The sequence below is a fragment of the Guillardia theta genome (genome assembly GCF_000315625.1).
Source record: "Guillardia theta CCMP2712 unplaced genomic scaffold GUITHscaffold_24, whole genome shotgun sequence".
Classification (NCBI taxonomy): domain Eukaryota; class Cryptophyceae; order Pyrenomonadales; family Geminigeraceae; genus Guillardia; species Guillardia theta.
The window spans coordinates 106,025-132,827 of NW_005434650.1; the positions used below are offsets into that span (position 1 = coordinate 106,025).

The 26,803-nt window shown below is 54.2% G+C and overlaps 9 protein-coding genes across 9 annotated transcripts; 4 read left to right on the forward strand and 5 right to left on the reverse strand.

The window, feature by feature from the left end:
* Positions 1–372: 372 nt before the first annotated feature.
* On the forward strand, positions 373–1,354 carry ERCC1 (ERCC1/Rad10 nucleotide excision repair; the record flags this gene model as incomplete). The annotated part of the gene is made up of 3 exons (XM_005834660.1): positions 373–872; positions 917–1,122; positions 1,170–1,354. 3 exons carry the CDS (start codon positions 373–375, stop codon positions 1,352–1,354), a joined length of 891 nt encoding a protein of 296 aa, XP_005834717.1.
* Positions 1,355–1,369: 15 nt separating this feature from the next.
* Positions 1,370–3,282, reverse strand: GUITHDRAFT_106289 (hypothetical protein; the record flags this gene model as incomplete). The annotated part of the gene is made up of 6 exons (XM_005834661.1): positions 1,370–1,531; positions 1,589–2,256; positions 2,301–2,350; positions 2,398–2,624; positions 2,675–2,843; positions 2,888–3,282. The coding sequence occupies 6 exons, from the start codon at positions 3,280–3,282 to the stop codon at positions 1,370–1,372; spliced, it is 1,671 nt and encodes a 556-aa protein (XP_005834718.1).
* Positions 3,283–3,964: 682 nt separating this feature from the next.
* GUITHDRAFT_137135 (hypothetical protein) lies at positions 3,965–7,833 on the reverse strand (the record flags this gene model as incomplete). Its single annotated transcript, XM_005834662.1, has 17 exons — positions 3,965–4,054; positions 4,097–4,153; positions 4,239–4,355; positions 4,463–4,522; positions 4,815–5,016; positions 5,063–5,111; positions 5,206–5,329; positions 5,372–5,386; positions 5,642–5,698; positions 5,866–5,961; positions 6,035–6,084; positions 6,127–6,389; positions 6,435–6,588; positions 6,640–6,702; positions 6,727–6,781; positions 6,829–7,692; positions 7,741–7,833. The coding sequence occupies 17 exons, from the start codon at positions 7,831–7,833 to the stop codon at positions 3,965–3,967; spliced, it is 2,409 nt and encodes an 802-aa protein (XP_005834719.1).
* An 866-nt stretch (positions 7,834–8,699) lies between these two features.
* Positions 8,700–11,053, forward strand: GUITHDRAFT_106292 (hypothetical protein; the record flags this gene model as incomplete). The annotated part of the gene is made up of 5 exons (XM_005834663.1): positions 8,700–10,202; positions 10,252–10,317; positions 10,437–10,523; positions 10,593–10,687; positions 10,900–11,053. The coding sequence occupies 5 exons, from the start codon at positions 8,700–8,702 to the stop codon at positions 11,051–11,053; spliced, it is 1,905 nt and encodes a 634-aa protein (XP_005834720.1).
* Positions 11,054–11,108: 55 nt separating this feature from the next.
* Positions 11,109–17,183, reverse strand: GUITHDRAFT_106293 (hypothetical protein; the record flags this gene model as incomplete). The annotated part of the gene is made up of 14 exons (XM_005834664.1): positions 11,109–11,159; positions 11,209–11,286; positions 11,344–11,414; positions 11,461–11,561; positions 11,607–11,651; positions 12,023–12,079; positions 12,729–12,785; positions 12,854–12,898; positions 13,178–13,221; positions 13,272–13,355; positions 13,403–13,457; positions 13,535–13,665; positions 13,934–14,023; positions 14,217–17,183. The coding sequence occupies 14 exons, from the start codon at positions 17,181–17,183 to the stop codon at positions 11,109–11,111; spliced, it is 3,876 nt and encodes a 1,291-aa protein (XP_005834721.1).
* A 729-nt stretch (positions 17,184–17,912) lies between these two features.
* Positions 17,913–18,880, forward strand: GUITHDRAFT_106294 (hypothetical protein; the record flags this gene model as incomplete). Its single annotated transcript, XM_005834665.1, has 3 exons — positions 17,913–18,291; positions 18,434–18,777; positions 18,827–18,880. The coding sequence occupies 3 exons, from the start codon at positions 17,913–17,915 to the stop codon at positions 18,878–18,880; spliced, it is 777 nt and encodes a 258-aa protein (XP_005834722.1).
* An 828-nt stretch (positions 18,881–19,708) lies between these two features.
* GUITHDRAFT_41965 (hypothetical protein) lies at positions 19,709–19,960 on the reverse strand (the record flags this gene model as incomplete). Its single annotated transcript, XM_005834666.1, has 2 exons — positions 19,709–19,753; positions 19,799–19,960. Coding segments are annotated over 2 exons (207 nt in total), but the record flags the coding sequence as incomplete, so codon positions are not given.
* A 1,323-nt stretch (positions 19,961–21,283) lies between these two features.
* Positions 21,284–23,539, reverse strand: GUITHDRAFT_162561 (hypothetical protein; the record flags this gene model as incomplete). The annotated part of the gene is made up of 17 exons (XM_005834667.1): positions 23,500–23,539; positions 23,179–23,413; positions 23,093–23,135; positions 22,904–23,046; positions 22,748–22,856; positions 22,600–22,701; positions 22,450–22,548; positions 22,372–22,408; positions 22,251–22,307; positions 22,065–22,201; positions 21,972–22,019; positions 21,858–21,926; positions 21,713–21,803; positions 21,563–21,669; positions 21,463–21,519; positions 21,333–21,421; positions 21,284–21,296 (listed from the first exon to the last, which is right to left on the reverse strand). The coding sequence occupies exons 2-17, from the start codon at positions 23,328–23,330 to the stop codon at positions 21,284–21,286; spliced, it is 1,353 nt and encodes a 450-aa protein (XP_005834724.1). The 5' UTR covers positions 23,331–23,413; positions 23,500–23,539.
* A 1,707-nt stretch (positions 23,540–25,246) lies between these two features.
* On the forward strand, positions 25,247–26,294 carry GUITHDRAFT_41256 (hypothetical protein; the record flags this gene model as incomplete). Its single annotated transcript, XM_005834668.1, has 3 exons — positions 25,247–25,843; positions 25,894–26,082; positions 26,172–26,294. Coding segments are annotated over 3 exons (909 nt in total), but the record flags the coding sequence as incomplete, so codon positions are not given.
* Between the last annotated feature and the right edge of the window lie 509 nt (positions 26,295–26,803).

The window sequence follows — 26,803 nt, forward strand, 5'->3', positions numbered from 1 at the left end:
CGAAGGGATAAAGAACGAAGATGACGACTGATAGAAACAGAATCGACTGGAAGGATTACCCACAAACCATGATGAACATGCTCTAGGCGGAACAACAACTATTCTCGTCCCATGTCTTTCGCCCTAGATTTCTCTTTCCTTTCCCAGAGTGCTCAGGTTTCAGGAAGCGACAAAGACCAGCAGGACCTGCAGTCAGCTGCTAAGGAAGAATCAGCAGAAGCTCCTCAATCTTCTGGAAATGGAGATAATCCAAGAGCTTTATTCCATACTCCTGATCCTCCCCCACGAGAACAGACAGCAGATCCAAATGGTGCAATCTTTCCAACAGACCAGATAGGATGGAAAGATGATTATGTAAATCAGAGCACTCAGATGTCTCTGACAAGCGATGATGGGCAGCAGAATCCCGGCTTGTTTCAACATCGCCCTGCTGGAACAAACTTTGAACGAGCTTTTGCGCATATCCAAGTTCCAACCTCTCGAGCGGGGTTGCCCCCGAGTCAACCGTCTGTCGGTGTGAACGCAAAAGTGAAGACTCACAATCCTCGAGCTGTGCTCGTGAGCAGGAGACAGGCAGGAAATCCTCTCTTGAAGTTCATCAGGAATGTTCCGTGGGAGCATGCGGACATTCTAGCAGACTATCAGATGGGGTCTCAAACTTGCGCGCTGTTCCTGAGCGTTCGATTTCACCTCCTCAAACCTAAGTACATCTACAGCAGGATGGAACAGCTTCAGACGGGATTCAAGCTGAGGGTTCTCATCTGCCACATCGACACTGAGGACAGTCAGAAGACGCTTACAGACATTCACAAGGCAGCCATCCTCAACAACTGGACCTTGATCCTCTCCTGGAGCCCCGAGGAGTCTGCGAGGTAAGAGCATGGCACACGCTTGCGATGTGACTCGGACGATGCAGATATCTCGAGACCTACCAGACTTATGAGCACAAGCAGGCAGACTCGATCCAGGAGAGAGTAGAAGGGGACTACATGTCAAGACTGACAGACGTGCTGACCAACGTTCGATCAGTGAACCGGACAGACGTAGCGAATCTATCGACGTCTCTTGGCTCTCTCGCCAACATAATGACTGCATCCCGAGAGCGGCTGGCCCTTTGTCCCGGTCGAGATTGCTCGCGGTGTCGGAGCACGAGTTGATGGATTGTGAAGGTGTGGGAGAGAAGAAGATTCAAAGACTCTTCGAAGCCTTCAGAGAGCCGTTCCGGCAGGTCGAGCAAGACAGATTGGTCATGGTCGTGGCTGACATCGCCTACAGGTCAAAAAGCCGAAGACTGGAGGATCATAGCTTCCTTCTCGAAGTGAATTCTTTCATCGGTCCAAAAACACTTGATTGATTTGTGAATACATGTTCATGCTATTGTCGCCTTGTGCCTGAAGTTTCTTTCGTGCTTTTCTGGTTCTGAAGGCATCAGACTGTCCATCAGCAATCCCATCTGCCGTTTGAAGTGCAATGGCCCGTCGCACTTGCTCAGGAGGTCTATGTCTATAGGGTCAAAACTGGTCAAAAGCTCCTGCGGGGAGGGTTCAGGTAGAAACAGCTCAACTCATCACATCGCAGTCGTCCTCACCTCCTCGAGATCCTGAAACTCTTGTTTGTCTGTGTCAACAGCAAAGTGAAAGACAGGATCTGACCATCGTCCCTCGGTCAGGGCGACACGAGTTACGAGGATCGTCCTGTGAGACGTGAAATAAACATAAAGTTGAAACAGCGAGAAGAGAAGCCTCTGCTGTGCAAGCTCAAAGCTGTCTTCTTGGTGCGCGTGGCTGGATATCATGTACAAGGGTTGTTCTGGTATCAGAATGTCGTCTTTGTATGAGTGGAGGACAATCGACTCGCCCGTGAAAAAAGTTTCAACATGCTGGCTCATGATGTGAAAGATGAATCTTCTCTTGAACGTGACCTTGCTAGTCTCTGATGATCGGATCTGGTTGAACCTCTCCGCCAGTGCTTCACCAAAGAAGTGATTTCTTGCTGTACATGACATGCCAAATTCGCACTGTCCGCTCGCAACCGCCCACAGAACAAAGATTTCGTCCTTGGAGAGATCGAGGAGGAAGTGGAAGGAGCTCTCGACAGGCGATGTTGGGCTCAGCAGCTTGACGCGTACTTGGGAGGTGTGGAAACTGTCAGGCTCGAAACGATACTCACTGCGGAAGGCAGACTCAGTGGGACAGTCGTCAAGCCGCGATGAGACTTGCTGGAGCGAGAAAGCTTTTCTCCCCCACATGTCAAGATCTGCAACACATGATGACAGAAGCCTCATCAACCTCCTCAGCTACCTCCAGAGATGTCTTCAACCCGCAACAGCCAAGAGAACACAAGTCTGTTGCTGCAACTTCCCATCATCTCATCGCGCAGTAGCTGCATGCAGCGTACCTCTTGCTCCTGACTGGTGTCGTGGCGTTGAGCTCGAGCACAAAGGGCTGAACGTCCTTCAGCACAAGAGCATGTAGCTCTTCCTTGTCCTGGGCATTTGCGCCAGCGCTCAGCAATGCGAGCAAGCGTTCTTCTGTGCTGTTCTGCTTGCTCGGAGACGGGCTGACGCCAGACTTGTTGGGCTCCAAGCTCCACAGGAACGAGAGCATGCCCTCCTCGCCCCGATCCTGCGGCAAGTCAACACTCCTTCCTTGCCATACGCCTCATCGCTCTTCACCGCTCGTCCTCCTATCTTCTTCCTAGAAGCAAGAGCAGGTTTCTTCCAGACTCCAGGGAACACAACCCTCGGGCGATACAGCAGGAGCCTCCCTCGTGTGAATCTCAACGTGAACAGCGAGAAAGCAGTGGACGCGTCTACTCCTGCCTTCTTGTCCTCTACCTGCAGCCTGAGGTAGGAAGGGACAGCAGTCTCCACCTGTCCTGCAGTCACACACGGAGCAGCCACATGGAGTATCGGACCACAGCAAGAGGAGCGTCGGGGCGGCTTGTGAGGATCAGAGCGTATCGCAGCACGAACCGAAATGGCTGGAAGCAGGAAGAGAAGCTCGGGCGAGAGGAGAAGGCTGCCGCGCAATGTCTTGCGATCTCATTGGCCTTGATCGAGTCGAAAGCGTCCTCCTCTTCCTCCTCAGAGGCGCTCAACAGAACTCTCATCACCTTCCTCTCTCCGAAGATCCATTCCTCTTCCGTACCCTCGTCTCGCACCACATACCTTGGATGTCGCTGCTCCTGCTCTTCTACTTGATCCTCCACCACGATATTGGTCTCACAGCTCCTCCACTGGTTCGTCGGAATATCGTACCATGCTCGCAGTGCTCCTTCCATGGTACCCGACAGAGACAACCAGTCTCCTCCCCTGCTCTACCCCCTTGCTCTCTGCCTCTCCTCTCCCTCCTCCCTGCTCTCCTCTCCCTCACCTCTACTGCCTGTTGCTCTTGCTGAACCTACCCCTCGCCTCCTCTCTCCCCATCTCCCCTCCCGTCTGTCTCCTCACTATAGATAGGACAGCCCGGAGGAGGTCCGGTTGCTGCACTTTATCAACTTTACCAGGAACGAAATCGGGTGGGGGAAGGCGTGAGGGAGCGAGGGAGGAGGGGGAGCGAGGGAGGAGGGGGAGCGGGGGAGGAGGGGAGGGGAGGAGGAGGGGGGGAGGGGCAGAGATTGTGAATGCTGGGAGGTATGGATTGCAAGAGATGATATGTGCGGCCTCTAGACTGAGTGACTTCAACGTGCTTTCCTTCGAATTGACCTGACTGGTTGAGTGTACATCTACTTGCTGATGGTACGAATGAAGATGTGCTGGTGCAAACTGCCTGTATGAGCGATCAGCTACTCGATGAAACTCAAACTTGATGTGATGCAAATAAACGTAGAACACAGCTTGCCCCCTAATAGATTGAAAGAGAATTTACTTGAATTATGAACATACACATGTTACAGAGATGGGAAACAACCGCTCTTAAGTTCTTATCCCCATATGCGACTCTCCTCGCCATGGCAGTGTCTATCAGAGCTGCAGCGTTCGTCGCTGGTAGGCTCGATGCATGTCCAGAAGGAGTCCAAGGCAGACGTCGAGGTCTCCCTCAAGGATCCGATCCTGAGCTCTCAAGTCACGGGGGCTCTCGCAGGTGATCCTCACCTCACTGTACAAGTAAGTGCAGGGCATCGAGCTCTTCTCCCGAAGCTTCGCCAGCGCCTGCTGCTAGTCAGCTCCTCCTCCACCACCACAACCATCTCCTGCTCCTGCTCCTGCTCCTGCTCCTCCCTCAAGTCTCACAAACCTTCCCAACGTTGTGCCGCTTGCTCGCAGCTGACTTGGGGAGACGAGAGAGGCCTGGAAGATCGTGCTTGAGGTTCTCGAGGAAAGCGACGAGGTCGCACAGCAGCACGCCATCAGCCTGTCTAGCGTGAGGAACAAAAAAACGCGACTGAACTGAGGACGAGGGGCCATGGCAGCGAAGCAAGAAGGAGAGGAGGAGAGGAGGAGAGGAGGAGTGACACTTACCATGATCTCGTTTAGTCGCAAGTCATGACTGCGAAGCATTTCTCGTTTCCAGTGCTTCAACTACAACAAGTTTGAGATGTGAGGTGGGCACATGTAAGCTCACAGGAAGGCTTGATATCCATCGTGACAGTGCTCGGATAGTCTTCTCCTGCTTCTCTGAACTGGTAGATAAGATTTCAGACACGTGTGGCGGGTCAAGTCAGTAGATATTGACATGGCAGGGCCCTGTTCCTCCTCCTCTGGCCCGGGAAGCGAGCTGACTGCTGGTTCCCTCGGAGCTCGACTGACAGGCTCTTTCCGATCGATCAACTGCAGGACGTAAGAGGAGGAGAAGCGTCTTCGATCTTCTCACCTCCGGTCCAAGTTTTCTCTTCCCTCCTCCTTTAGACTCCTCAGTCGAGATTTCTTCTTGCTGATTCTCTTGCTTAGCCTCTCCTTCTCGTCGCTCCCCCCTCGTCTCCTTCTCCTTCTCCTTTCCCTTGCATGCTTGCAGAGCTTGATGCCCCTCCCGCCCAAGATAAGGAAGAATCTCTCCTCCTTCACCGTAGAACCTCCTGCTCAAGGGTCAGCGCAAGGCCGAAAGCCAGCGGCTCCTCCCACTTGTCGGGTTTGATCCCTTCATGGCATCGCATCAGATCTTCGAGCAATCCTGCAGAGATCTGAGTAGAAACTGGAGGGAGAGCAGGAAGAACAGCATTGGTAGAAGTAGTACAAGAGAGGAGGAGGAGGAGGAGGAGTGATACCAAGAACGACATCGCGCTCTCCTCGAAGGATCCTGGGGACAAGATCAAGGCGGCAGTGCACGTGCGAGACTTGTTGGATGCTCAGAAGGCTCTCGAGCACGCGGGTCAAGTTGTTGCTCGCAACCTAAGGGAGGTGAACGGAACGCACAGTCTCTCAGCCTTTCACCTTCTCAGTCTTGACCTGCCGGCAGATCAGAGGGAGGAGATTCCGCCCCGTTGCAGCAGTCACTGCAGGAGCGTCATGGCAGGTTTGCGTCAAGGTTCAAGTCTTGCCGATCTCAGCAAGGAGGACGCCAGTCTTGATGGAGGGAAGCAGCATGTCGATCGACAGGTCCCCCGACTCAGCTGCTTGCGTGATGCTGCTGGCCTGTGGGAGAGATGGCAGTCAGGTCGCCTGCTCCTCCTCTCCCTCCCCCTTCCCCTCCCGCTCCCTCACAATCTGATCATGCACACTCGAGCTCAGGCACAACCGCTGGAGCCAAGCCATGAGAGCCTGCGGCAGATGTAACGCACAAGATGTAATGCACAAGATGAAGCAAGGCGAGGAGGAAGAGAGGAGCAAGTGGGAGGATTGAGAACAGGAGGAGCAAGTGATGCGACAACCATCTCGAGCATCGCGCTATTCTTGAGACTGTAGGGAAGGCTCCAGGCTGCGCTGACCCTCTCTTGCTCTGATCGGATCTGCTCCTTTGCTCCCCTCCTCCTCGTCTCAAAGTTCCGAGACTTCGCAAAGGTCCACAGGATCCGCAGCAACACCTACGACAGGGTGAGGGAAAAGGAGAGGGAGAGACAAACTTGCCTGCGTCTCTCCCTCGAGGATCTTCTCTACCGCATCCTTCCACCTTCCCCTTCCTCGATCGAACAGAGTATCTAACGATTCTACAAGAGATCAGGACCACAACCAGCAAGAAAGAGACCTACTGAGAAGATTTTCTCGCGCCTGCTGCAAGCTCCTGGGCTTGTCGAATTTCCTCCTCGATCCTTCCGGCTCCAGAGCATCGCAAACACTCCACAGGAGAAAGCCGTTTCTCACGGGGTCCTCGAAGATAGAGGAGGAGGAGACGCTCGTCAGCAGATCCTGGTCTACAACGCAAGGAGCATGACGGACGATGCTTGTAGCATCGATCTTCATGTCTCTGAGCCACTGCACCAACCGCACGCTCTCTGACTTCGAGAGTTTCCTGCTGCATGGCTGATGAGAAACTTCAAAGGGCGACTGATGCTCTCACCCCATCTCTTCGACTTGTTCGATCTCGTCTACCTGCTCCTCCTTCGCCTCCCTCTCTCTGTCGTGTGGTCTGCGCGGACCGGAGGTGAATGTTTCTTCATCGCGCTCCGGAATCTGTCTAGGGTTGAAGGAGTCGAAGATATCCCCAAGGAGACCTGCCAGAGCTTCTCAGGTCCTCTGCTTCATCCCATCCTCCCTCCCCTCACCCTCAGCCGCCTCTGGATCCTCATCAACTATCTTCTCCGCTACAAGCAGCCGATCAGAGGTTCCTTGTCAACACACAGCAGACTTACCGGACCACAACCACCTGCTCCTCATGCTCGAGTGACTTCGAAGCACTTCAAGCGCCTTCATGAGGATGGTGAGGACAGGGAGGAGGATGTTGTCAACTTCACCTGCTCGACGTTGTGCAGCCTGCTTGCTCGCTTCTCAGCCTTCTTGAGAACTCCCTTCATGGACACTTTGGGGAACAGGACGCGGACCAGCAAGCAAAGTTTCCATCCATCACGGAGAGAGCGAGCTATCGCATGCTCTTCAAAATCTTCTTCACCATCCACCAACTCGACCCCCAATGTTCTCGTCCATCTCACGACCTTCTTTGCCTGCGGGATGCTTTCCTTGCTCACTCGCCATGGCTTCTCCGGTGCAGGTTGGCGGCGAGAAATCGCGAGCCTTTCCTCCCTCCTCGCAACAGTCACCAGCCTGGGATCCACAGACTTGTGGAGGTTGCCAAGGGATGGTTTCATAGCGGCAAGGGAGTGAGACGATAAGGAGGAACGCTCTATCCTTGGATTTTTGGGCTGAGGGGAAAAGAGCATGCGAAGAGGGGGTGTCGGTACAGGAGCGAGCCTCGGCTGATTGATGGAAAAGAGGAGGCTATCAGGCTGAAAGCTGCTCAAGCTCGTTCTACTGCTCTCATCGACGACTTGTTCCAGTCTTCCCGTGCTCAGGCTCAAGTTGTCAAATCCTGGGAAAGGACCATCGCCGTAGAGGAAGCGGAGGAGACAAAAGATCCAAGTGAGACTCGAGTGGAACTTCTGGTCAGCTGCTCGGGCCATCGCTTCCGTCTCCAGCACATACCGACCAATGGCGCGAACGACCGTGCAGATTCTCTCAGATGAAGGAGAAGCATTTCCCTTTGAGAAGAAGGAATGGAGATCATCGCAAACCATCACGATCACGTCTCTTGGATAGGTCCTGTCTGTAGGAGCATCAGCACCATCATGCTTCAGCACGAAAGCGGCGACGTCTCTTAGAACCTGAAAGCTATTCAATTTCCATTCATGCAGCAAAAGGTGAGAACATACGGAGCCGTCAAGCAAATCTTGGACGCTGTTCACAAGGACAGTTGATTTCAGATCCAAGGAGTTGAGCCAGGCAACCAAGCTTCCTTCATCCATCTCTGTCTTCTATCCTAGAGCATCTACCGTTGTCGATCATGACTTACATCGAGCTGATGTGACTTCGTTGACATCGAAAGCAAGTGTGTGCAGGAAACTTGAATCCTTAGCGATCTATGAGATCTTCAAACCTAGTCCATCAAGTACGGTCAGTTTCTTTGATAGAATGAATAGAGCTCATCGTTGAAGCATTCCCTTCCCTTCCCTTCCCTTCCCTTCCCTTCCCTTCCCTTCCCTTCCCTTCCCTTCCCTTCCCTTCCCTTCCCTTCCCTTTCATTGTCATTCGCACGCCTCATTCAAAATGACTAATCGTTATGATAATGATCCATTTGTAACGGTCAATGCCACCTGCCAACTTAGAGAGCGGCCCGCCTCGGATTGCAAGTTTACTCAAGTATTTGCCAGAAATAGAAAATTCAGGCCCGCCTCATCTAGCATCGGAGGAACCGATTGTCGAGGCCCAATCTCCAAGGGTCTGAGATTATCTAAGTGAGGTAAAGGAGATAAAGCAGAAGCAGGGAGGACGAGCCTGAGCGAGGTGGGGATTCGTCGAGTCACCGAAAAATGTTGGCAGCGCCTTTCCGCCAGTGAAGGGGAGGAGCAGGAGGAGCGAGAGGAGAGAAGAGGAGGAAGGCGAGGTAGAAGAAAGAGAATAAGGTGAACAAGAACAACAAGCAGAGAGCGAGATAAGAAGTAAGACGACCAACAGTCCAAGCAGCATACAGTTTCTTCGTTGATACCCCTGACAAGTCTTGCCTCCTTGAATCTGGTTCTTCCAGCCGTGTTGTGTCCATCAAACTAGCCTTGTACATTTCATCTCTAGGTCTATCAGTTACTGACGCGAGGAACAGCTGCAAGCTCAGTTTATGTACGTCAGAGGGATGAGTGGTGGAACATTTGACTCGCAGCGCGAAGAGCGCATACCGGTGCTGCAGAAGGCGAAGAGAGGAAAGAGCACCATGGAGAAGGAGCTGGGGGTTGAGTACAAGCAGTATGGCTTCGACATGCAATTCATCAAGAGATGTCGGCGCATCTACTCGATCGCTCTCCCCCCGCTCATGAGCGGGGAGGCGGCGCTGGTCGGGCTCCTGCTGTTCATGATCTTCCCGCCGATGATCACTCAGTTCCTCTTCGCCATCCTGCCCGGCTGGACCATGAAGACTCTTGTCAGCAGGAACCTGGCGGGCTTCCTCTACACGACCTGCATCACCGCGGCCGTGGCCGCCCTGGACTGCATCATGGGGGGCCTGAATTTCTTCCTTTCTCTCTACATCTCAGTTCGGCTGCGTCGGAGGTTGACCCTGTACCTGCAAGATCGCTACCTGTCCAACAAGCAGATCTACTACCACATGACCCAGCACTCCAACCTCGTCGACAACCCCGACCAGCGCATCCAGAACGACGCGGCGCAAGTGACAGTCGGGCTAGTCACCCTGCTCTGTATCATAGTCAGCTCGCTGCTGCAGATCTCGGTTTACACATGCTACGTCACGTACGCTGTCGGGTGGCACGGGACGTTGATGGTCTACTTCTACTACGCTGTCACTGCTGTCATCAACAAGCTGCTCATGAGCCCCATCGTTGCTCTCACCTACAATCAGGACAAGCTGGAGGGAAACTACAGGTTCCATCATGCTCGGGTGCGAACAGGAGCCGAGGCGATCGCCTTCACTGCGGGAGAGGAGGAGACGAAATTTGCATTGAGCGAGGATTTCAGGAAGGCTCTGAAGAACCAGACAGCTCAGATTTTCAAGCAGTCCTACCTCAACTTGTTCACCGGCTTCATCGGCAATGGAAACGCCATGCTCGGCTATTGCATCGCTGCGATCTCAATCTTCACTCAGCCGCAATACGAGAAGTATTCAGCTGCAGACCTCGCAGAGTCGATCACGCAGCTGACGAGCGTCATCGGAGGCCTCACTGGATCCTTCACCGCCCTGGTCAATGCTGCTCCTCTAGCTTCCAACTTGGCAGGAAATGCTTCCCGTGTTGGGCAGATGTTGGAGTTCATGGACGTCATGGAGGCAGAGAACGAGCGGAGCGGTCAGCATCTCTTCGGGGAAGCGCCTCCCCCCGCTCATAGCAAGGCCTCCAAGAACGAGCTGCTCCGGCTTGAGAGCTTGACCTGCCGCCTGCCGCATGGTCGCCTCATCGTCTCTAACCTGGACCTTGTGGTGGAGGAGGGGCGGAACCTGGTGATCCAGGGGCCCAGCGGTTGCGGAAAGACGTCGCTGCTCAGGTACATTCGGGGGTTGTGGCACCTCAAGCGCGAGCAGGGGAGGGTTATCTCGCTTCTCCCCCTGGGCACGGGAGGGGTCATGTTCCTGCCTCAACGGCCCTACGTGTTTGCGGGGTCCCTCCAGCGCCAGGTGAGTCTGTGTTGAGCGCTCGGGCGGGAGAGAGCTGAGAAGCGCTCAGATCACTTACCCTCGGGACGACCCGTACACCCCTGAGCTGTCATGGGAAGATGAAGGAGCCGGACAGGTTCGTGCAGGCAGAGGAGAAACAGGAGGAAGAGGAGGATATAAGAAGGAGGAAGAGGAGAAGGCGGAGGGAGGGGTACAAGGGGGGTGACGATGATGAGAAGGCTGACGAAGGGGCAGGTAATGAGCTGGATGGATGCACTTGATTTGGGACATCTTGTAACTCGCGCGGATGGATGGAATACGATCCAGCAGTGGCATGACCTGGTATGCTCTCCTCTTCCTGCCTCTCTTCTCTCTTCTCTCTCCTCTCCCTCTCTTCTGAAAGCTCTGTAGCTCTCTCTCGGCGAGCAGCAGCGGCTCAGCATCATCCGCCTCCTCTACCACAAACCCGTCCTCGCCATCCTCGACGAGTGCACCTCAGCTCTCAGGTACTGCTGTTCTAGAGGTTTAGAGGAAGGAGAAGGATAGGAGGAAGAAGTGAAATGTGATGGTGAGGAGGAGGAGGAGGAGTAGCTCTAAGAGAAGAGGACGAGGGGAGAGAGAGCTTGTGTTGGAGGAGGAGGAGGAAGACGGGGAGGAGGAGGATGATGAGGAGACAGAAGATGAAGACGTGTCGAAGATGATATGACGACTCATGCAGCACGGATACGGAGGAGCTGATCTACAAGATGCTCATCGACCATGGAATCACTTTCGTCAGCATCGCACATCGGCCGACAGTCATGCGCTTCCACGAGCGGACGCTGGTGCTGGATGGGAAGGGAGGGTGGGAGCTCAGGGAGGTTTCTTCCTAAGGTTGTAAATAGCAAATGCCCATCTGTTGTCTCGAGCCGCTCAAAGGAGAAACTTTCACTTGCTGATGGAAAACTCGCAGAGGGGAACCGAGTCTCTTGTAAGGACCTGCTGTTTCGTCAGCACCTGCCCCGGTCACTCCCCTTCTCATGCTCACGATTGCATTAGGAGTGAAGAGGACGCGGAAGGCCATGGTGAGAACCTCCCCCTTCTCCGAAGATTCTTGCGTAAAGACCTGTAGATCTGTCACAAGGCCTGCTCCCTTTCTCCTTCCCCTCCTCCCTCTTCTCACCGGGGGCACGTTGAACTGCTGGACGCATCTGCTAACTTTGTTTGAGAAGAGACCGAAGGGACCCGAGTTTCCTGTCTGCTCGCTGCTCGTTAGCAACCAGATCTTCCTCCCATCAACCTTGCCCCCCTCCCCCTTCCCACTCCTCCTCGTCCTCGTCCTCGTCCTCGTCCTCCTCCTCGTCCCGTACCTCCCAGTAGCGGATCCTTCCCTCTTGGAGGCTGCGGATTCATATTGAGAGAGTCGGAGCAATGGAAGGCAGAAACCTGAAAGTCGCCAGCCGCTGACCAGCCGCATCGAAAGCGACGGCGCTGACGGGACCATCATGACCCTACCATGCATCAGAGAGGACGAACATGCCACTTGATATGACGAGGTCGGCAGGGAGGGAGAGGAGGACGAGGGAGAGAAGGAGGAGGGAGAGGAGGAGGAGGAGGAGGAGGATGAGAACGGAGTGGTGGTGGAGGAGGAGCTGTTACCTCAAGAACCCTCCACTTTGTCGCCGTCCGAACGTCAAAGATCACGACCAGAGCATCTACAGTCCCGACTGCGAACCTCTGCGTCTCCTGTGCCTCTCGTTTTACCCACCCACCCTCTGAACCCTCTGAACACTGCCTCCCTCCCTGCCTCCCTGCCTCCCTCTCCCTGCCTGCCTCCCTCCCTGTTTGTTTCCGGGCGTTACCTGATGAAAAGCGGCTTGGGGGAATCTTCGTACGATCTCCTTGAGTGCCGAGGTTGACTATCGTAATGATGAGAGACGAGGAGAGGCAGGAGGAGGAGGAGGAGGAGGAGGAGGAGGAGGAGGAGGAGGAGGAGGAGGAGGATAACAACCTGCTGCATGAGCGCTTGACGCACGAGAGGATGAGCTGGATCGAGGGTACTCAAGATGACCTGCAGGCCTTCAGCTAACTCTCCTTCTTCGTGTATCTCTCCTGCACTCCCTCCCTTCTTCATTCGTTTCTCCATCCTCTCCTCGCTCCTGTTTCTCCTACCCCCTACTCTCCTCTTAGTATCGCTCACCTCAACAGCTCTTGGCAGGGCGGGGAGCATGGGGATGGGGTGTCGTTTGATCATGGCGACGAGGACGCGGATGGCTGCGGCTGACGGTGAACTTGCTTCCCCTCCTCCCTCCCTCCCTCCTACCTGTGACGCTCCTCTCGCTCCTGACGTGGCAGACCAGCTGGGAGTGTCGACTTGCCTCCTCTCCGATGATGCCGACGAACTCCACTGGAAAACGATCACAAGGAGGAACTAGTGAGGAGGGGCGAGCGAGGTTGAAAAGGAGGAGGCAGAAACGGGCAGAGTGACAGGAAGGCGATCAACAGAACGCAAAGAGGGGGAAATGGCAAAGAAGATGTATCGTGCCTGGGAGGACAGGAGCAAGGGACCGGAGAGCCAGCTCAGCATCGGCTAGACTGATCTTGAAGTCTTGATGCTTCCAATACCTGAAGGGAATGAGTCTTCTCGCACTCCTCCTCCTCTTCCTCCTCCTCCTCCTCCTCCTCCTCCTTACCGAGCATACAAGATCCGCAGAAGACTCTCTCCGTCTCGAATATGCCTGCAGAAAGAAATGAGTGTGGGGGGAGAAGGGAGAAGGAAACGAGGTGGAGGGAACGAGGGTGAGAAGGAAGGGAGTTTGAAAGTGGATGCGAGCATGGACAGAGACGTTAACCATAAAGAGAGTAACACAAAAGGAGGAGGGGAGGAAAGAGGAGGAAAGAGGAGGAGAGGCGAGACGAGGGGGGGAGAGGAGAGGACTCGGATAAGAGAGAAAAGTTGACGGAAAGGCAAACGAGCTGAAGAGGCTGAGGGCGAGGAAGAGCATCTCGATCAGTACCTGCACCAGAGCTGCGCTCCTCGAGCTAAGAGATGAGATGCGACCTGAGAGGAAGTGAGGCAAGGGAGCAAGACAAGGCCTGCCCTCCTCTCACCTTGGCGTGCAGGAGGTTCGAGGAGGAGAGGGCGCGGATCAGCCCGTCTGTCACTCTTGCGGCTGTTGTGTCGTCAAGACTCTCCTGCACGGCTCGTCAAACCCCCAGCTTGAGCTTAGCTCCTCCTCCACCTGGAAGTGAGCTCCGATCACTGCCAGCACCACGATCGCGGGGCCATCGCTGGGGCTGGGCAAATACGTCAAAGAGAGGGAGGAGAGGGAGGAGGAAGCAAGGAAAGGGGGCGGGCAAGGACAGGAATCCACCTAAAGCCCAGCTGCTGGACTCCCCCTGGAGACGACGGGAGTTTGGCACTCCGGGCGATTCCAATCTCAGGTCGCAGCGACTCGTTGGACGAGGGAGGAGGAAGTTTCGAGGTCCACTCTCTGACTATCGCCTGCTCTAGTTTAGACCCTCCAAAGAAAACTTCTCCTCCCCCCCTCCCATCCCCCCCTCCTCCAAATCAAACAACCCCCCTCCCTCCAGCCTCCTCCTCCTCCTCCTCCTTCTGACCTGCCGGGTTGACGCGTCTGTGCGAGATAGCCGAGCGTTTAAAAGTGCGTGAGCAGCCTGCAAGGAGATGAGCAAGGGGAGAGGACGAGGAGAAAGTTGGAGGAGAAATGCTGAGAGCGGGAGGAGAGGAGCCGAGGATGAAGACTTCGAACCTGTCTTGCAGGTTCTGATGCAGACAGCCAGTAGTGTGCAAGAGCGATCACGTCCGGCTCGATGAATCTCTGCAGACGAGGAGCCATTTCCTGTACAATGACGTTCAGATCTGAGAGGTTGAGGAGGAGGGGGAAGTTGAGGAGGAGGAGAATGAAGAGGGGGGGGGAGGAGGAGGAGAAGGAAGAGGGGGAGAGGGGGGGGAGGAGGAGGAGAAGGAAGAGGGGGAGAGGGGGGGGAGGAGGAGGAGAAGGAAGAGGGGGAGAGGTAGGGGGAGGAGGTGACCTTTGCTAGGAAATGCAGGAGCGCAGAAAAGATCTCCACTCCTCCTGCTCCGCTCTGCTGGGAGTTGGAGCGGCAGGCGTCGATAAGGACAGCAGCGCTCATGGTCGCCGTTTCGCTCACTTGTGGAGAGACGCCACAGATCAAACAGTCGGAGGAGAGGCGAGGAGAGTAACAGGTGACGCTCTGACCCGCCCCTACCATGACGTACGAGCACTGCAGGCTCGGAGGAGGCTGTGAACCTGCTGGCCTCTGTGCATGCTGAGGGGAAGAGGCTTCGGCAATCTCTTCCATCATGGAAGGAAAGCCAAGGGAGCGCAGCGCTCCGCTGACGCGACAGGAGAGCGAGCTGTTGCTCCTCTGACTCCAAGAGGAGGAGGAGGAGGAGGAGGAGGAAAGGATTTCGCGGTGCGGAGCTACTGACGAAGGTGTGAAGTTGGTCATGGCAATGGCTGTGGCGGAGGCGAGGAGGGAGTGATCTGAACCCATCAGCTCCCATACCATCTTGCGAGGAGTGCTGGCGTCCGAGCGCTGGCTCGAGGAGGCCTCAGAGGACACAGGAGAGGGAACAGAAGTTCTGCCCTGCTGCTCGAGCTCCCGATCCTCCTGCAGCTGGCCAGCCCTCCCTGCCTTGCTGCTGAGTGACGGAGACCTCACTGAAGTCTCCTCAACGTCGAAGGAGTTCTCGGAGATCGATCTCCTCATCACCCCAGCCGGACTGTCGCTGACCTCTTTTCTCCGCTCGCTCCCGCTCTCCTGCAGCTGCTGGAGCGACAGCGCGATGGCGTCGCAGCGGAGCAGCAAGACTCCGAGGAAGTCGACTGAGTCTCTTCCTGTCGCCCCGGCGTGATGCAGCTGAAGGCTCCTTGCCTCTATCGGAGCCACGAAGTGGACCTGGTCATGGTCCTCCAGCCAAGACTCCTGCTGAGCATCCGGCTTCTTCACCTCCCCCGCCTTCTTCTCTGCTTCTTGGCTGGACTTGGAGCTCTTGTCCATGTCGTCGTGGATGATCGGACTTCCCCTGCTCGGCCGCGCGAGAGCGTTCAGCATCGTGGGGACCTCGAGGGAGGAGACTCTCCTGATACATCGCGCACTCCCTGCCTGCATCTCCCACACAAGCATGTCGCCTTCCTCGCAGACAGCGTAGAGGTAGCTGTGACGCGGAGCCCAGCGCACGTCTACCACGGGGGAAGAATGTCCGATGAGGCGGAAGAGGAGCTTGCACGAGCTCGGAGATTTCGATTTCTCGACCTGGTCGGCAGGAAGCTCGGCAGGAGGCGCGATGATCCCTACCGTGTGGTCGAGAGAGAGAGTACAGAAGGTGAACGCGTGTCGGAGATACGAGTCGGCTCCTGTTCCGAGCTCAACAATCCTGGTGACCGGGCCCACATGCTGCTGCAGAGAGCCCTTCAAGACGCCCTTGTCCAGGTCCCAGAGCATGACGCAGCCGTCCTGCGACCCCGACACCAGCAGACTCTCTCCAGAGATCCACATCATGGACAGGACAGCAGCCTTGTGGCCGCATAGAGAGTGAGCGACTGAGCCAGTGGGCACGTTGAAGATGAGGATATCTCCTCGCGTGTAGCCGAGAGCCCAGAACATCTCTGTCTTGTGCATGCGATTCCGCGGCCTGTTGGGTCTGACAGTTCGTCGCCCTCGAGGATCGAACCATGGTGGCTCGGTGTCGTGCGTCAGGCTGTGCAAGTTTCTCGCTCCCTCAACGTGGAACAGCGAGCAAGTGCAGTCTCCTGATGCTCCCCGAGGTTCATAGAAAGCAGAGGAGAGCACCCCTCGGAACATCTCTTCCCATCCCTCTGCGACGCATCCATTTTTACCTTCTCCGTCCTCTTGCTTCGGCTGAACCTCAGGCACTAGGACAGAATCTTCATTCCCCTGCTCTGCGTTATTGTTGTCACCCTCTGCCTGAGCGTTAGCATGGCGCTGCCTTAGGGCGGCAGCAAGAGACATCGTGGCTGGTGGTGGAGGAGCAAACTTCGACTCGTCTGGGCTGAGGACAAGAAGCTCGCTCTTTCCCGAAGAATCGAATTTAGCAAGACACATCCACCCGCCATCATCAGCCCCGAAGGCCGAGACATCGTAGAAGGCTTGCTCTCGTAGAGGAACAGAAACACTGCTCAGCGAGACCTCCGACTCCGAAGGAACATGATCAGAAAACCTGACGAGCGTGAAACCAACTCCAGGCTTCCAGATGACGGCTCGATCTCCTCGTGGAGACAAGGCCACCCGGGAATCAAACCACCCTCGCATTTTCTGTCGGTTCATCATCTCCGAAAGGAACTCGTTCTGCAGGAAGAAAGCTTCAGCACACTTCGAGATAGATTGAGCATAAACAACCTGCCGAGTTGAGCTCTCCGTAGCACCTGAAAGATCTAATTGAACGACAGTCGGTTTCGCATTCTTCTCGGCAAAGCGATGGTCCTTCCCCAACATGTATCTTGCACAGGTCGAAGCTCCGACCACTATCAGAGAGGAGCAGAGAGAGTCAACAGCGAGAGAAGAAGGCAAAGACACAGGTGTCCGATGAACTTGAACTGAAGGAATCCATCCCACCACGTTGGTCGAGCAGCTCCGATCTGCCAGCCACACACAGACTGTACCTCCCCTGTCCAACGAGTACAGGCTGGGCTCCGAAGGGCTTTGAACGAGCTGCTCCGCCATGAGGTCTGAGTTCCTCGTGCAGATGTCGCATACCCAGTCTCCATGACCGAAAAGCCTGACTATTCGCTTCATTTGGACAACGTCGTAAACTTCAATGTCGGGGCTCGGGCCACAAGCTGCTATTAGCGTCTTACCCTTACAGGAGACTGTCTTCATACTCTGGGGCACCCAGGACAAGCACTCATTGCTGGTACGTAAGCAAACACCATCCTCCAGCTTCCACACGCTGAGACACGCTTCCCGATCGGCGCTGCACAGGACGTGATCCTTCCCCTCGTAAGCGCTCACCATGGCTGTGATGGGCTTGCGGTGTTGGCCCATGAGGACAGCGAACGGAAGGAGCTTTTGATTGGAACCTTCTTCTTCCTCATCCACAGGGAATACTGCAAAATGTAGTCAAGAATGCGAATCAGGCAATAATTCGATTTACATCTCCAAATAGAATTGTTCTTCACGGGCAAAGGGTGGCAAGAGGGCGGCGCTCTCCAAAGCCATATGCTTCCATCAGCATTGCCACTAGCAAGCGAGACACACTGCCTGCATAGAGCCACAGCTGTAACTTCTGGAGTCGGAAGACTCGGCCAGAGGGCAACCCCAAATGTCGAGAGGTTCGGCATGCTGAACTGATTGCCTAGCTCAGATGCACATCGTTTGATCTCGACCTTCCAGTACTCCTGTCAGCTGCTCTCTTCATTTCGTCTTCTCTGGGATTTTCATCGCTGCATTGCTTCTCCTTCCCTGCCTCCCTCGACGCATCTTCGCCTCCTGCGCCCTGCACCGTGCATAACTGCAACTTCAACCGTTACAGCTACAAATTGTACTCGCAACGATATGAAACGGATTTACACGGTTTAAAACCGTTTTAAAACCGTTTCCATGGTGGGGCCGCGAGGCTGTGAGGGCTGGAGGGCCATGGCGGGAGAAGGGGAAGAGTGAATGGGGAGTGATAGAACAGAAGATACAGCGCCATGATAGCGTGTGAACTGCCATCAGCTCATTCTCTTTGTAGGTGGGTGTTGCATGTCAGCGAGGGGGAGACGTCTCCACATCCGTCTTCCAACAGAAATACTCCCGGTTGTTGTTTACGTCCCTGAAGTCCACTCAAAGTGGTACGACGAGGTTGAAATCCTTCCCTTCCTTACCTGTTTCTTTTCTCGCTGCATCTTCTGGTTCTCGTTTGCTTGCTCGGCACTGAGATCAGACCAGGAACGGCATCGCGTTTTCATCTCATTGGTCCCTGAGGTCTTGGAGCAGATCCTGCCAAACGCCAATCTTGACAAGAAGAAGCTGGATGCTACGAGGGTCAAAGAGGACGTGTTCCGCGGAGTCGGCATGGAGCTTCGCTGCTTCTTCAGAAGCACGCTCCCCACCTATCACCTCCTGTCCACAGATGAGCAGGGTGAGCCCCATGCGTCCTCCACATCAGCATGGACGTTGCATGTCACCGTCCAGCCACATTCGTAGGACGGGCGTGTTTCTCCGCGCTCTTTTTGTATGTTCGATCTTTCGAATTGGATCGGTTTTCAGTCGTGCTGAAGCAGATTGCTTGTACGTCCTGAGCAACTTTGCTGCCTCCGGCAGGTATCAAGACTTTGGTCAGCCTAGGCGGATGTGCCTGTCCAGGGCGCGGCAAAGCAAGAGCTTCGTACCGTCGATGCTGAGCACGCATTCATCTCCAACTGGAAGCGCAGGAAAGACTCTTTTTATCCAGGGGTTGCCCTCAACAATGCAGGGTCAAGACCTTCAGGGTCTCTTTGACAGATTCGGTCACATCTCATGGGCTGCTACAATGCCTGTACCTCACAACTCAAGCGCGTCGTACGGCTACGTCCAATTTGAAGAGACTGCTAATGCGCTTGAGGCGCAGCAACGAATGCATGGAAAGGTTCTACCAGCTCCTCACCAAGCAGTCACCTTGTTTGTTGATTTTGCAGAGGATGGAGTGGTTCCGCCTTCTCTCCGTCTATGGAGTCGGTTGCAACATGTGAAAAGGGAACTCACACTTCACAGGAGGACCGACCCTGCTCCCCACCAACCCGCTGAGGGCGGTGGAGGAAAAACCATCTCCTCCTCACTTCTGCAGTTCCTTGAGAGTCTAAAGCCTGACCACAAGACTGATGTGGACTCGAAATGGACCACCCAATATGCTGGAGACGAACGCAAGGAGAACAATGTGTGGCTGCGGGAACGTCACAGGCATCGTGACAGGAAGGAGCATTAGAGGAAGGCTGTTTAGGTTGAGTTATGTGAGAAAAGCTTGTAAAGAAACTAGTGTCAACCAATTTCCGGAACAAATGGAGAGGAATTGAAGTCTATTGTAGTACATTGTTGCGTGTCAGCACAAACAACCATGCCATTCACTCAACACATGAAAGTCTCTGCACCACAATATGATAGTCCACCTGTTGCACAAGGTCACAGACAAACATGTAATCCCAAACACAGTATGTGAAACACCTCGTTCGTCACCGGATCCAGCGCAGCCACTCTCTCCAAGAACCTATCTATTTCCTCTGTTGAGATCTTTCGTGCCGTAACCGACTTGAAGAGGCCGAAGTTCAACCAGTTTGCGACTGGAGCCTCGTCTTCCTCGTACCCTGCCCGTGCTCCCTCAAAACAGACTTTGTGTCACTTTGCGTTGCAATTCACACCTGTCATGATCTTCATGAAAGTCTTCTTATCCAGTTTGCCACTCTCCGCAACATCAAATTCATGAAATGCTGCCTACATAGTCAATTGCAAATCTGGCTCAACCCATGCCTCTCAGAACCTGCAACCAACTCCTTGTCTAATTCCATGTCGCCAGTGTGGGAAGCAAGCATTTCCAGGAATCCTTCGAAGCCGATGGCACCGGTATTGTCCTGCATGGCTTTCACACACGAAGACTCATCGATCAGCAAAAACACCTTGTCGAATTCGGCGATCATGTCTGCCAGCTCCTTCTCTGACAAATTCTGTCCCAGGGATCGCAAACATGAACCAAGCTCCTCGATATCAATACTCCCGCCTCCATCAGTATCGAAGAGATTGAACGCCTCGCGGAAATGATCAACTTGATCCGCCGTCAGATGGCGCGACTGCCCAGAAACAAGATCGTCACAGACTGAATGGGGACGCACACCCAAGAAAAGTTGCTCCGCCACTTTCTGCACCTTGCTCATCTTTCAAGTTTCGATCGCTCCTCGTTTTGTGTCTGGCGCATACAAGTCTCCTTCTGGATTTCTAGCATTCTCCACCACTTCTTCCTCCTCTTCCCTCTTTTCCTAATCTTCGCTCCCTTGCCGCATCGCATTCCAGCGCTTACCATGACGACGGAAATAGGCGGCGAGGATGTACCCACCCCCTCCTGTGTCAAACCATTCTACCTTCCCTTCAATTACCCCCCTCATCCAAAGTAAGTTATATGACTTACCACCCCACCCTGACATCCCTACCCGTCCTGAGCAGAACGACATAGTTTGACAAGCTATTTTGGGCCATGCCGCCTCTATGGCGGGGCCTGGGATTTCTTTGGCTGGCGGGGATGGCGGGAGGAGCCTCATTGGTGCTGAGGAGTAGCCAAGGGGACCAGCCACGAGGAGAAAATGGAGCGAAAGACCTGGCAATCATTCTCTCCTCCCTCCTCTCCTTGCTCTCCTCCATGTACGCTGCCTACATCTTATTGCCACTCATGCCATCCCTCCTTTGTCCCCGATCAGACTCGTATAGATCGATCTCCAATGAAGAAGATTTGGAACAATCTCAGCCAACATACCAACAAGCTTCCCGCCCTCCTCTACATCCAGTGCTTCCTGTCGAGAGATTGGATCGTCAGGATTCCATCGATGCTGGGATAGAACTTGAGATTGTCTCTGCTTCTTTTGACATGAATGGAGCGAGTTATCCTCGAGGAACTTTCAGAATTCGTGCTCTCCATCCTAACGGAGTAGCGGAGGTTCGTGGTTCTGTTACAGATGTTTCTTCCTCTGACGTTGAGCACAGAGGCAGGGAGCGTGTGAAGCAGGAGACGTTCTTGTATCGGTCGGAAACGTCCCTCTCCATGGCATCTCGCTCGATCAAGCTAAGGCGCTGATGAGAGGAAGTCCTGGGCAGTCGATCGTCCTTGGGATTCACTCAAAAAAGTGCAGGGAGGTCATGCAGAGGTAGATTGTGCTGCATCGAACGTGCCATTTTGCTGACTTTCCTGCACAGGCATTTGGTTCTTGCCCCACCCCCAAGCTCAAGAAGCACATCTCCTCGTTACCACCTTCAAAGCTCTCGCTCCAAAGGGAGCGTTTGACAGGCAGGAATAATCGTCTTGATTGATCATGTAAAAACTAATTTAGGTCCACCATTCTCCTGTCAGTATTTCACTTTGTACTCCTGCCGCTGAAATTTCACACAAGTCCCTCCTATCCAGCATGACTGCACAAATTTTCAGTAAGACAACAAAGACGTCACATGAACGCGACCGAGATCGGTGCAGGCAATGCAAGCGGGGGAGGCAGCATTGCAGGTGCGGTTGGCTCTTTGTCTTCTTCCTTGTACACCTGCAAGCTCTCAGATGCCAACGATCGAGCTCCAACGCCACCTTCCCCGCTCGCTTCGCTGCTTCTATCTTAATCTGAAGCTCGATGGCTCGTCGAGCCTTTGTGGGCGCGTCAAATCAGGCCGGAGCAAGGTCAGAACACCTGCTCTTGATAATAGTCGTCTGGCAAATTGAAGCGCGTCTCGTCCATTTGATTGCTGATGTAGCGCGATCCTTTCATCATTTGCCGCTCCTTAGTGACCGCCTCGCCTGCCTCAACCCATCAACTGCGAAGAGACTTCGCACCGCCTACCAGTGGCATCTCCGGACATGCTGTTCTGCTGGGTGACACCTGGCGCATCCACTCCAATGAGCGAAGAGGATTTTCCTGCTTCAAGCTGGAGCTGAAGGATTGAAAATTGATGTGGTCAAGGGGTGCTCTCAAGGATTCAAATCACCTTCACAAAAACTTTGCTGGGCTTCGATCGGAGGCCACAAGAGTATCCTTGTTCGCACATGATGCGCTCCTGCAGAATAGTTAGTCGATAATGATGAAAGAGAGGGTCAGGCACATTGCTCTCGATGGGTAAGATGCGGTTCACGTGGAGGTATGCGACGAGCTGTACTTGAGTCATCTAGGTAGTTTGATGATTACAGGAACTTACTGCAGCGTTTGCTGAAGCACTCGCAGCTTCTTCTTCCATTCGATGCATGGGGTTGAAATTCCTGGTATGTACATGTCCGCCGGCAGAAGGATCCAAAGAAAATACGTGAAAATCCTCACAATGCAGCAGTTTGCAGACTGTGCAATATCAATTCAAGTTTCAAGCACAACGATACGATCAGCAGACCTTCACAGATGAGCTCCCAGTGAGGATCCAAGTCACCAATGACTCGTCGTGATCTCACTGTTGCAAAGGAGATAATACGAGGGCAAATCAGCTTCGAATACAAGCCTAGTGTCACTTGTACCTGGCACAAGAAGATGTCTCGCTGCACACTCTACCACCTGTGGCAAGATTAGGTTTAAGATCAACTGGCTTGCCATACTTGTATGGGCAAGTCTGTTTGAATGGCCAGCATGTTCACGTTCAAAGCTTCGCAGACTTCCATCTCAGGAGCTTGTGAGATTATCCGTGGGCATGGAGCCTAAGTGAAACCAGTGATCAGATCGAGCTTGCATGGACTTCTTCGACCCACCTCTATCCAGAAACACCCCAGGTCGTCAATCTCTGTTGAAACTTCAACTTGCCAGACTTGTTCCACGATGCTTTCAGCTCTGATCCGAACCTTTGATCCCTCCTGCAGGCCTGTGAGTGCATCGCAACATAGTCGTCTTGCTGCAGACCGTCAGAAGAGGCAGGTCCGGAGGCCGGCGATCAACCAGGTCGAACAAGCTCGCGATTGCCATACTCTCCAGCATCGTTCGATGGCATCCTCCACCTGGCGTGAGCAAGCTTGCAAGGCAAGTGAGAGCTCATTGGGAGGCAACTCACTTCTTCACCATATCTTGAAGCTCTTGGTTGATGGATCGACTCGTCGTCTGTTTGGCTTCACGAAGACCACGAACCCCTCGCCGCATGTCTCTGCGATCCTCACCATTTCTCTCGTCTCAAAAGCATCTCCGCTGTCTTCTATGACCGCCACCTGTAGCTAGATGATATCTTGCCTGCTAGACAAGGAGCGAGCATACTTGATTTCCTCCACGTTCACTGGATGTGAATGTGCAAATACTCCTGGGCAGACATGTTGGGCCTATTTCAGATCAAGAACTTGTACCTGACGGCACATTGCTTGCCAAAGGCCTGTGCTGTCGCTTTCAGTGCCTCGGCATGAGTAGTAGCTGAGGTGGCGAAGAGGCTCCTGCGTAATCTACTTGTCTCCGATTCACCCAATCGTGCTCGGCCCAACTCCCTTCCTTTAGGGTTCATGTCTCATGATTTCTCCATCAGCAACCAGTCAATCGATGGACCTTTTCCATTCTTTGCTTCTATTTCTTCTCCTCGTCCTCCTCCTCCTCCTCCTCCTCGTCCTCCTCCTCCTCCTCCTCGTCCTCCTCCTCTCACAGCATCTTCATCTTCACTTCGTCTTGTCGCATCCCTCCTACTCATCCATGGCCAGTCTCTCACTCGACATGCGGTTAAACCACTTCGACACATTACAGAAATCAGTAGGACAAATTCCGACCGCCCGTCCGGACACCCGGAGTTGCCCGCCGGGCCGATGAACTGTAAAATCACTCAAATTTCATGTCACCCGCGCGACAATTTCTGCACATCTAAAGGGGAGTAGCATGCGGGGGGTGGGGTGGAACACAGGAAGGGTAGGGGGTGAGAAATGCTGATAAGGTGCTGGAAGACTGCTAGAAAATGGTGGGTATTCTTATATAAAAGTGAGGGTACTATTTAGAATTTGTTGAGGTGGGGTTGTAGGAAGATGGGGTGAGAAATATAGGAGAGGGGTGGGGGTGAAGGATGGTGGTCATGGACATTGTTACTGGTCTGTAGTGAAATGTAGGAGGCGAGGAGAAGAGCGAGGAGAGGAGAGGAGAGGAGAGGAGAGAGGAGAGGAATGACGTCGACTCAGAAATTTCATGGATGCACTGTCTGTATGGAGAAATTAGACAGGGAGTGTGAAGGGACATGAGAAATAGCTGCGAACAGTGAACAGGACAGCAATGGACTGACCTGCGTGTTATCACAGGAAAGAATCAAGTGTCGGTGGAATAGTAATGTCAATGGTGTAGCAAAGTGGGGCAGAGGCAAAAGAAGAGGTGTCCTCCACCTAATCTCAACGCTGAAACCCAGAGGCAAGGAACAGTTGAAAGATGCCAAATAATAACAGTAGTTGGCTCTTGTATGTGATTGTCCTGTCGTCCTGGTTCTTCCATGGATGCGGCTGGACGCCGAACCTTCCCATGCCGCACAAAGTCAAGGCGCTTCGTTTGGCAACCAGATGCACGAGAAGCCCTCTCAAGACTTTGAGGGATGAGGCCACCAGGCGACGCCGACATGGACTTGTCGCTAACTTGCAGGCAGACGAGGAGGGGCAGGAAGCCATCGAGGGTGGGAAGACATCGAGGGCAGGAGATGCAAGAGAAGGAGAGGGTAAAGGATGGACTGATCAGATGAGAGATAAGACGATTCAAGCGTTGGACAGCATCTTTGCTGGAGGCTTCATGATGGAGGGGAAGGGCTCGGAGATGCTGATGGTTCTGCGGAAGTGGATGATGTCGGAGTCGGTCAAGATGGACAAGGAGGTGGAAGAAGGCCGGCAATCAGATGAATCTACTGATCGCAGCATCGTTGCAAAAGATTACAAGTCCGACTCGAAGACTCTCGATCGCTCCGAGTTCAGCGCTGTGGTTAAGGCAGCTGGACTTGAGCAGATGGAGGCGTCAGACATCGACATGGTCTTCGATGGGATGGACGCCAACCAAGATGGCACTCTGAGCCTCGAGGAGGTGGTGGAGACTTACCGGCGAGTGCATGCCGAAGTAGTCCTTGACGGAGACTTGAAGGTCGATGAGGAGGAGATGAAGGTCGCTCCAGACAACCTTGACCGTATCGATCTACGGCCTGCAGCTCCCGGGGCGGAGGTCAACTCCATCCTCCCCTTCTACGCTGATGGAAGTTCTAGCGCCTCTGCGCTCTCACACCAGTGGAAGCAAGTCTGCGATGCTCTAGCGAAACAGTCCATGTACCTGCCTCCTGACGAGCAGTACCAAGTGCAAGACGCCTTGAGGTTCACAGGTGAGCGTCTGCTGGGCTCGAGGTTGGTAGATAAGAAGTTCGGGGAGGGTCTCGCTATTGGCAGCATTATTGCAGGCTTGCAACTTCCAACGCCTGTACTCGTCAGCGCTGTGCTCCTCCCTTGTGTCCGTGAGCGAAGCGCCAGCATCCAAGAGGTTCGCGATCGCTTCGGGCCGGTCGTGGGCTCAATGGTGGAGGACTCGGTCTGGCTCTCGCAGCTTCCCGACCGGGTCGGCCTGCTCGATGATGATGGCAGCAGATTCCTGCGGGAGTACATGGTGGCAGCGTCAAGGGACCATCGGGCTGTGATAGTCATGCTGGCGGATCGGCTTAATGCGCTGAGAAAGATCGAAGAAGCTCCCTTGTACGACCAGCATCTGAAGGCGCTGGAGAGCCTTCAAGTCTTCTCGCCACTCGCTCACGCACTTGGAGTGGGAAAGTGGCTGTGGGAGCTGGAAGACCTCTCGTTCCGTGCCTTGTTCCCGGACTCGTACACGTCTGTCGAGCAGTGGCAGCTGGAGCTGTGGGAAGTCTCGAGCAACATGATGGAGCAGGCAAAGGTGGACGTGCTAAAGGCGCTGAATGAGAACGACTTCTTGCTGGAACATGTCGAACGATACGCCATCACAAGCCGAAGGAAGAGTGTTTTCTCCACCTTCAAGAAGATGTTCAGGTCGAACAAGAAACTTGAGGTGCTTTTCCTTTCCTACCCCTTCTCCTGCTCCTCCTGACCTGTTGATAGGATGTCAAGGATGTTTTCGCCATGCGAGTTGTCATTGGTCTCAAGAGTCAGTTCAGGTCAGACGACTCGGTGCAAGTCCGCACATGCACGGAAGCATATGGAGCAGTGAGGAAGGCGCTAGTCGGCTGGGAAGAGCCGCGGGGGAGGTTTAAAGACTACGTGACACACCCAAAGCCCAATGGCTACCAGGTAGAGCAACCGCCTCGTCTCCTGCACCCTCTGCTTCTCCTGCTGCCACTCGCTTCCTGTCCTCTTTGTCTGATCGCAAACTTTCTCAGTCGATCCACACGACGCTCGACAGCCCGTTGAAGCTTCCGCTTGAAGTTCAGATCCGCACGGAGGAAATGCATGCGGCTGCAGAGTTCGGAGACGCATCACACAACTTGTACAAAGGGGGGATCAAGAGGTGAAAGCATATGACTAGCCTCTCTGTCCTCTCATCTTCCTTCCTTCAGCTTGTCAGCTGTGCAAAACTTTGCCGACATGGTGCGCAAGAGCAACGTTGCAGCGCTTGCCCCGGCTGATTCCGTGAGCGCTGTCTTCAGATGTCCCATGACGGGTGACCCGATTCATCGACAGGATTTGAGTGAGGAAAACAGTGAAGAGCAGCGAGACCTTGACGCGCTGGAGTTCAGCAATGAAGCTGCAGGTAAAAAAGAAGGAGGAATGGGAGGAAGGGGAGGAGAAGGGGAGGAGGAGAAGTGCAGGGGATGAGGAGGAGGAGGGACGGGGTGAGGCAGACTGCTGATGTGAGAGCAGAAGCGTCTTCGTTGGAGTTGAGCCTGGACTCATCGGATGCGATCAAGAGGAAGAACGAGAGGTCTGTGGAAGGGGAGGGCACAGGGGCCGGCTTCCTAGGTAATGTCCGCCTCTCTCTTGCAAGTCTGACGCCTGTCAGATGAAGACGAGC